General features: G+C 51.1%; 1 protein-coding gene across 1 annotated transcript; it reads left to right on the top strand.

Moving 5' to 3' along the window:
- The first annotated feature begins 1,007 nt into the window (after positions 1–1,007).
- LOC122113729 (NUT family member 2G-like) lies at positions 1,008–7,473 on the top strand. Its single transcript, XM_042686804.1, has 7 exons — positions 1,008–1,041; positions 2,691–3,396; positions 4,263–4,391; positions 5,205–5,344; positions 5,793–6,085; positions 6,288–6,422; positions 6,691–7,473. Exons 1-7 carry the CDS (start codon positions 1,008–1,010, stop codon positions 7,471–7,473), a joined length of 2,220 nt encoding a protein of 739 aa, XP_042542738.1.
- The last annotated feature ends 1,250 nt before the right edge of the window (positions 7,474–8,723 follow it).

Here is an 8,723-nt window from a genome sequence, read left to right as displayed (position 1 = left end):
CTCTACCATCATCTTAGTGTGAAAACTAACAACAAAGAATACAACTTGATGCCCAAGACAAGACATCAAGTCATTAATATCACCCATGCAACAAAGAAACCAGATTCCAAAGAACAAGTGGATGTGATAGAGACAAGCCATTGGGAATCCAGTGAGCAGTGTGGCCAGGATCCCAGGGGACAGCACTCACTACCATGTGGAGGACACAGAGGAATGAATACTAGGGATCGGTGGGTGGAAGCCTGAATCTTCTCAAACTACACAGACAAAAGAAGGATAGAGAATTTCTAATGTTTGCATAAAAATGAAAAGAGAAATATGAAGCACCTTTACCATAGGGCGAGAGTAGGTTTTCTGCCTCCCTATTTCTCACAGCCTTCTCTATGGCTATGAAGTCTAGAGGCTACCATGGATATTTCATATTTGAAATCATCTTTAGCCAGAATTATGTGTGGGTATGGACGATGTATACACATTACATATACATACAAATTATATAAACACATGATGTACACATGCAAATAGACACATGCATTGGCAAACCTGAGCTTAAAGACCGAGCGTATGAAACCGTTGAAATGGTTAAAGAATCTACTTATGCAGAAGGAAATCGGGTGGGATGAAGGAAAGAAAACCAGGCTTATGGATGAAGACATGAAGGAAGAAAACATCAGCAAAACCATTGGCCTCTGCATGTGATAGAGAATATCAAAGTTGCCTGGGCACCCACCAGTCATCTTGCCTCTGTATTATTATTTAAAGGGAACTGAGGTTCTGGTCCTCCTGCCACAGCCCTTAATGGAATGTCTGTCAACTCCCCACCCAGCCCTCCTGGGTCTCTGCCCCTCCCCCACTGTAGAATGCCTTGACCCCCACATTCTACTGCTATTTACATTTAAACTTTCCCCAGTTGTAGTTGGACCCTGAGAAGCAACTGGAGCCACGTTGCTCTCTGGGTTCTCCACTTGACTTTCCTGCCTTCGAAGGCTGCCAGAGAGCTGTGGGCGATGTCCAACCCTGTGGGGATGGCTTCAGATGGAGGTAAGCCTGAAGGGCAGGGCCAGAATCTCTAAGCCCCAGCTATCCCTGAAAGGTTTCTGGAGTTTCAGTTTGCCACCATGCTCCCACCTTGAGTTATTGAGCTGTAGCTTACTAGCATAGCACTGAACTTTCCCAAGATCATCTAGATGACTCAGGAAAGTATGACAATTTGGAGATGGCTCCCAAGGGAGTCATCATAAGGACCCTAGGAATATGGGCTCTTAGACGAGGCTGCAGATCATTCCACTGGCCACAGGCCAGACCTGCTGGTCTCTTCCTATCCATAGGGGACTTCTATGCTAGTCCAGGTAACTCATGCCATTCATTGCAAAGGGACAGGGCAGCCTGGACACTTCAACTGACACACAACTTGGGTTGGACACACTTGGGGACTGTCATCCCTTTGGTACAAAGAAGCCTTCCGATTTTCTGTTTTGTCAACAATCTCTGCCTTTTAATGTGTGTGGACATGAAGGCTGGGCCCATCTCCTCCATCTGGTATTTCATGAATAGGGAACTGATATGGACTGCTGCCGACTTTCCTTTTGTAGATTCTAGGGTTGTCTTTCTGAAGAGGTCAGAGGGAGCACTACTGAGTGGGGAGGACATTCTGCTGTTACTCATGTCATTCAAGTTACAGCAGGTGACCTTGTGGTTAGGTGTAGGACCTGAGCACCTAATTTCTTTCACAGAGGCTACATGAGGGCATTCAGAACATGCTGCATTGTAGACCACTGTTGACCCTGTGTATTTGCTTCATGCCTGGATCCCTGTTACCCAATCCATGATAGAACTGAGGGCAAAATAGAAGTGACACATTTCTGATGTGACAAAGTGACTATGAAAATCTCTAGACTCTCCCGTTATTGACTCACTACTCCCCATTCCCTGAGCATTCTGGTCCTCTGCAGCCATGCCTGGCTGTGCAAGGACAAGATATCAGCCACACCAATGGTTCTGTGAAGGAAGGGACAAGCAATTACATAGGAAAGGCCTGGTGAGAAGCCTCTTCCCTTACTGTTAATCCAGGAAGGTGCTAATGTGAAGTGGGTTGTGGGTTGTGTTATGAGGATAACTCTAGACTTCCTAAGCTGCTAGGTGAGAGAGATTTCATTCAGAGCTTTTGTTTCTGGTGAGAGACAAAAGGAGAGGTTTATGTAGAGCATCAGGAAAAGGAAGGCTGAGGAGCTAAAGGGCCAGCTTTTGAATATGATAACTCCCTAGAGAGGACTGGGGCGTAGCACTGCCGATGGACAGGGTCTTCTGCACAACAGCAAGCTTGCTGAGTGGATCATGCTGTGAAACAGGGGCAAATTAACCCCTTTCTAGGAAACGGGCTTCAGGGACATGGGCTGTCTGCCTAGGATGCCTGAAGGAGACCCACAGAAGCACAAGAAGCTGAGGGGTTAATCTCAGCACACACAGGTAGGTGCAGGAGTGTTGTAGAACAGGAGCAAGTCCTCGGCAGGATTAATCCTCAAAGAGAGACACACCATGGCATTCACTTGGGGACATCTGTGAAACACTATTTCCCACTGCAAGCCCTGACTTGCTGTCCTTCCTCCTTACTCCTCCGTATTTCCAAGTCCTAGGGAGCCCCTCTGCGGTGCTCTGTATCTCTTCAATGAACACTGCTCTCTCTCCAGCAGCGTGTCCAGCGTCTGCAGCCTACCTGAGCCTGAACCCCGTTGCTTCCAGAGCTCCTCTCACAGAGCTGCCCTTCCACACAGCCGCCCCAGAACCAGCACAAGGGTCATTGAGGAAGCAGCCTTCCTGTCCACCTCCAACAGTGGCTGCTGCACTCCCTCCTCAGGGGAGCCCTCTGGTGCTGCCTGCTTTCCCCAGCACATCTCTGGTGTCAGGGGGAAGCTGCAAATCCAGTGGGGCAGGCTCCTCCCATGTCATTGTGGAAATGGGGACAGGAGGAAGGCCAGCAGTGCCCCTCCACACTCCAAAAGTAATTGTCACTCAGGCCCCTCTCATCTGGAATGTCCCTCCTGGGGATGTGGGATCCATGGGCCCAGCTCCACTCCTCTTGCCTGGTGCTGCCAGCAGTGCTCCAGTGAGTGTCCCCATGACTGGATGTAGACAGGCTGCCCAAGACAGCTTGACCTGGGGCCCACCCCTGGGATCAACACCACCAGTTTCCCAGGAGGCTCCCATCAGGCCCCCAGTGAGCCAGCAGGCACCGTGGCCACAGAGGCCCTGTGCAGAGGGCAGTCGGCCCACATCCCAGACCAAGCCTCCACCTCCCAGTGTCTATCAGAACTTTCAGCGCTGGCAACAGTTGAAGGCCTTGATCCAGAATAAACTTCCACAGACTCCTGATGGGGAAGCACTTGCCTGCTTCTTCATGTGAGTGTCTCCTCTGGGAACCTAGATCTCCTGCTGGGGCTCCTGCATGGGAATCCACACCACAAGGGCAGGGAAATCCTGAAGCTGATCACACCTGTAGAGAAAAACCACACACAGACATAGGAATGTCACACAGGTGCAAGAAAAGCTCCTTCCCTTTGCAGCATGGTACCCCTGTAAGTGTGGCCATTTTACTTTTCCAGAAGGATTAGCACTGTAGAAAGGCCCACATTCCCAAAGAGCACCTGCTATGAAGGGGGCCACAATTTGGCTTTCTGCTCAAGACCATACTGGGCTTGTGCCGCTCAGTTTAGGCCTCACCCATACTTGTGGAACTGGAAATTGAAACCATTCCTTGCTAACAGTCTGAAGGATGGAATTCTCTGATTCTGGGATGGAAGATTCCATGTCTGGAGATGGCTCTCCTCATGGCTGCCTTGTGTGTGTCATGCAGGGCTGAGAGATAGCTTTGGCTGCTCTTCCTGTCTGTCTCTCCAAGGCCACTGTCCTGTCCTGGCAAAGAATGCCATCTCCATAACTGTACCTAAGCTAGGCTGGCCAAAGGCAATGTCTCCCAATAGCTTCACTGGGGAATAAGGCTTCAGAGTATGTCAATTCTGAAGAACAGAGTATTTCAGTCTAGAATGTTCACTAATGGAAAGCACTCACAGGAACATGGGGAAGGCCAGCAGTGCCCTTGCTACTGATTTCTGTGGTCCATAAGGGTGACCTGGAGATAAGAGCCCACATTGGAGCTGGACATGTAGGCAGCAAGGGTGAGGAGCACAGGGTTTGGGTCCACTGGGAATGGAGGGTCACCTGTGGGCTCTGGGCTGTGGGCTGTGACTGATCCTGATGAATTGCAGCCCAGTGCTTCGGTCCCTGGCCCGGCTCAAGCCCACCATGTCCCTGGACGAGGGCCTGTGGAGAGGCCTTCAGGAGTGGGAAGGCATTAGCAATTACGAGCGCATGAACTTTCACGAGATGGCGGCCAAGTGAGTGAGGGACCCTGGAGCTGGGGTTTGTGTGGTGGAGGAGGACAGAGACTGCACGCCTGGGCCCAGTGGGGCTCATCACTCCCACTGCCAGGAAGGGCATGGACATGCACAGAAGATGCCCTTCTCCTGACAGCCTTCTGTCCAGGCAGTGGCATAGTCTCTCTGAGGTGCGGGCTGAGCTCTGAGTTGGGGGCCCTCACAAACTCCTGCCTCACTGATGCCTGCTCCACACCTGCCAGGGGGCGGAGGGTCAGACCCGGTGCGGAAATCAGCCAACAACTGGTCCCTTCCAACATGGGCAGTTGTGCAAAGACAAAGTTGCTCCAGGTTCATGACACTTTAGGGCCCATGCCTGCTCTAGGAACCCAAGGTTTTAATTTCATCTTTGTTCTCTCCATCAATCACCCATCCTGATCAGCTTCTGTCAGTCACCTCCTCAATTAGGGGCAGGGATGGAATAGGCTTAGAAGATGGGTCACTGAAGGCCCTTCCTGGGTCACTTGTTTCCACACAAGTCTTGGGCGATCTAAAGTCTCCCTGACATTTGCGTTTTTTAAAAATATTATTTATTGCTATTATACGTGTGTTATTTAGAGTGGTTCAGTCATGTGCACCATGTGAAGAGTGCGCTTCTTTGGGCAGTGTCACTCCTTCCTGCACTGACAGCTTGTTTTCATCCTTTATCAGCAACCTTCTGCGCCTAGGCAAGAACCTCAGAGTACTGCTTGCACACCTTCTATGTCCTCCTTCTGGGAAGCGTCCATGGGGCTCATCTCCTCTCAGCTCACTCTGTGCCTCCTACATTCCCAGGTTCATGGAATTTGAGACTATGGAGGTGATAGAGAATTCAAAGTTGCAGGGCATTATGCATTTCCAAGGCCCGCCTCCTGCCATCCCACTGAAGCCAGATTCTCCAAGGCCCTCATCCCTCGACATTCTCCAGCGGCCAGGTAGAGTCTCTCAATGTTCTATTGGAGTCCATGGCATGAAGTGGCTGATGGGATCTTGAAGGGTTTACCCACACGCAGGGCTTCTGTTTTCGATGGAGGAGCTCCTCTTGCAATGGAAACAAAGCATCCCTCCAGAACCTGAGGTTTCTGGAGGAATAGTTAGCATGGAACTGGTTATCATAGGGCCATGTCTATAGCTCCTCTCAGCACAAGCACCTTGGACAACACCTACTCAGGATCAGCAATGGGATGGGCAGAGCACCAGAACGTCAGTTTCTCAGAATTTGGTACTGCATGGCTGTATTATATATTCCACATGTTGCAGTCTCTTCTGGCTCCATTGTCTATGCTGGTCTTGGGCTGGTGTAGCGCTAGTAAACTCTGCTGCTCAGCCATCGTGTGGAAGCTCTTCTCCCATCCTTGCTTTGTCTTGTTTCCTCTCCCTTAGAGGGCAACTCCAGCAAGACTGGCCTCAAGGCTCAGCCTGCCAAGCCATCAGCACCCACAGGTCAGAGGCCGCCAGAGACCAAGGCACCCGAGGAGATCCCAGCTGAAGCCGTGGAGGAGTACATGGCCATCATGGACTGGCTGGAGGGCCTTCCTCAATTGTGCACCCAGGACTCTGGGGGAACATCCAAAGAGGCGGGAATGGAACAACAGGATGTGGAAGACATGTGCTCAGATCCAGAGCTCCTGAGTCTCCTTGACCAGCTGTGCTGCCAGGAGGACTTCATGTCAAATGTGGGCTCCAACTCCAGCCCTGTTCTCTGCCACTTTCCCTCTCCCTTGAAATGGACCTTGATTCCCTGGATGCTCAGGACTGTGTGTGTGTGTGTGTGTATGTACCAGGTTGGGGAGGTCATTCTTTCCTGTGTTCTCAAAGTCCCCTTGGCACAGATTTCTCCTTTCTAGACACACTGACACCCTCTTCCTTCTGCTCCAGGTGGAGGCCATCATTCACCCCACATTCCTGGAAGAATTGCTTTCCTCCAAACCAGAGCTGGATCTTGAAGCCCTAATTGAGGAGCTGGAACAGGAAGAAGGACTCACCCCTGAGCAGGTTGGCACAGGAAAGACTGTAGGCAGGTAGATCAGGAGGGGAAGAAAGGCCGCACAACCAAAAGAAGGAGCACTGCCTTAGGCTTGTGGGCAGTCATGGCTTTGGAGGTTATTCCTGATGGTAGATGTGGATGTGGACTAGAAGGAAGGACCCAGGAGAGCCAGGGAGGGGCTGAGCTTGTACAGCTGCAAAGAGACCCAGTGGGGAGCTGACAAGCACAAGTGTGTGTGTCTGCAACCAAGAGAGGTGACCCTGAAGTTGTTCCCTCTACTGTGTCCTTTTCCAGCCAGATGCAAAGCCAGTAACTCTGTATTTCCTCCAACAGATAGTGGAGAAACGTCTTGGGGCACCCAGAGTAGCCTCAAGTGTTTCTGAGTTGGCCATCTGCCAAGGTGCAGAGAGAAATGAGCAGAGCCCCCAACAAGCAGTCAGTGCAGATACCAGCACTCTGCACATCGTTTGCAGAGATGATCAGAGCCATGGTGGCACAGATGCAGAGCACCTGACACCTGCTTCTGCTGCTGCTGCTGCTGCTGCTCTTCAGGGGGGTCACGGGTGTCCTTCACTAGGAACCACTTTGTCCACTGCTTGTCCCCGGGGACATGGATCCTATCCCAAGAGACTGGGGTCTGTAGATGCCGTGAATCACATGGAAAAGTCTCCTGCTGGCACTCCACGCAAGCGAGCAGGGCACAGTAAGTTGGGCAAGGGATGTGTCCCCAGCCTGGCTTCCTTGCTGGGCTCTGAGTACTGTCTCCTGCCCTGGGGACTATCTCAGAGCCCCAGGTCTCCCACCACCTTCCTCTCCTCTGGACACCAAGCCCCCGGGCCTTCACTGTGCAAAAGAAGAGGCCGCAGCCTGGATCCCCCTCCACCTGCCAAGTCCAAGAAAAGGGCTCGCATTGGAGACTCATGCACCCCAGCAAAGAATCCTTGCCCAGGGTCTCACTCTGAGGAGTCTGCAAAGCAGGTCTTGTCTTTGGGGCTGGTTCAGCCCTCACAGCCTCAGAAGAGAAAGCGTGAGTTGTTGGAGGTCCAGAGGAAGAAGAGGAAGAAGAAAAATCCTTGAAGCCAGTTGGGACCTGAGTGAGATCTCACCTGGCTTGCATTGTGCAATGGACTAAGCAAAAGCTCTTCCTCACTCAGTGCTGATCCAGGGGTCCTCGAGGGAAGGGGGAGGGTAGTGGTACTGAGGGGAAAGAGTGGAGGGAGAATTAGTAAAGTGGGGGAGGACAGGGAGGGAGATTTACATGGGGGGGGCTATGTAATTGTGCAGAATAAAGATAGTTTGTTTAGAATGTGTCCCGGTGAACTTGGTTCTCTGCTGTCCACGGAATGAGGTGGGTGAGCAGGGAAAGAGGTAGAGTTGTCAGGATCTGCAGTCCACACATTTCTCCTGCAGTTCTTCCACATGGATCAGTCCATTGCTCCTGGGAGCAGACAGACTGGAATCTCACTGTGATCCTTGTTCCTATTCATCTCACAAGGCCTCACCCATCATAAGAGATCCCTTTGTGCACATCATTACAAACATCTAGTAGGGAAGTCTATTTTGTGATTTCCACTTTCTTGCTCTTCTTAGGTTCTCTGGAATTGATGGAGATGGTCTTCTTTTTACTGAGCCTCTTTTTAAGGCCATCATCATGCCCATGGCTGAATTTCTCAAGTAGCCAGGGTCTTCTCCAGTGAGTGGCCCTGGGGGAAATCAAGTGTAGGCCCCTGGGGCCTGGGGGATCTTCAGCTGACAGCCCCAGCAAGGACTCCCCCATTCATGCAGATGCCATGCTCTCTGGCAGTGACGCAGGGGACCTGCTCTTGGGGATGCCTTTTGGTGGCTGTCCTTTCATTGTCACTCAGAATAGCTAGAGGTTGTCCTGGTCTATGCACTCTGAGCAGGATTGCTGAGAGTGCTTGGTTTGGGGAAACTTGGCCATGGTTTCTCAGTCTGGACATGTAGCTGCAAATGGTCCTCACCTGCCAGAGCTCTGCCAACCATTGGCCATCGCTTGGCACATGTTCCACAAGTCTCAGAGCAAAGCGAAAAATGTGTCAGGGCTCATTCTCAGAACTGACAACAGCGGTTGCTGAAAATCAGCATCACACTTCTATAGGTTCCATGTGGGGATTCTGTGTCAAAGTGAGAGAATATCTTCATTTGGCATGTTCACCGCACAGATTGTTTCTCTCTGTAGACAAGGTCAAGAGCCATAACTACCTAGCATGTTTTCTACAGGGTCTTAAGGAGTTCTTTATTGTATAGTCAGTTGTGAGAGCTTCAGATATGATTACTCTGCATCTCTCGATACTTGTGTTTCTTTC

Source organism: Dipodomys spectabilis, unplaced genomic scaffold (assembly GCF_019054845.1).
Source record: "Dipodomys spectabilis isolate Male_0828 unplaced genomic scaffold, ASM1905484v1 ptg000098l, whole genome shotgun sequence".
Lineage (NCBI taxonomy): Eukaryota > Metazoa > Chordata > Mammalia > Rodentia > Heteromyidae > Dipodomys > Dipodomys spectabilis.
This window is presented reverse-complemented; position numbering and strand designations above follow the sequence as displayed.

Excerpts from the sequence above, each read along its gene's own strand:
- LOC122113729 (XM_042686804.1), top strand. The coding sequence starts at position 1,008 with ATGTCCAACCCTGTGGGGATGGCTTCAGATGGAG. Across the intron at positions 3,397-4,262 it reads GCACTTGCCTGCTTCTTCAT|CCCAGTGCTTCGGTCCCTGG; the intron begins GTGAGTGTCTCC and ends GATGAATTGCAG. Across the intron at positions 4,392-5,204 it reads TTTCACGAGATGGCGGCCAA|GTTCATGGAATTTGAGACTA; the intron begins GTGAGTGAGGGA and ends CTACATTCCCAG.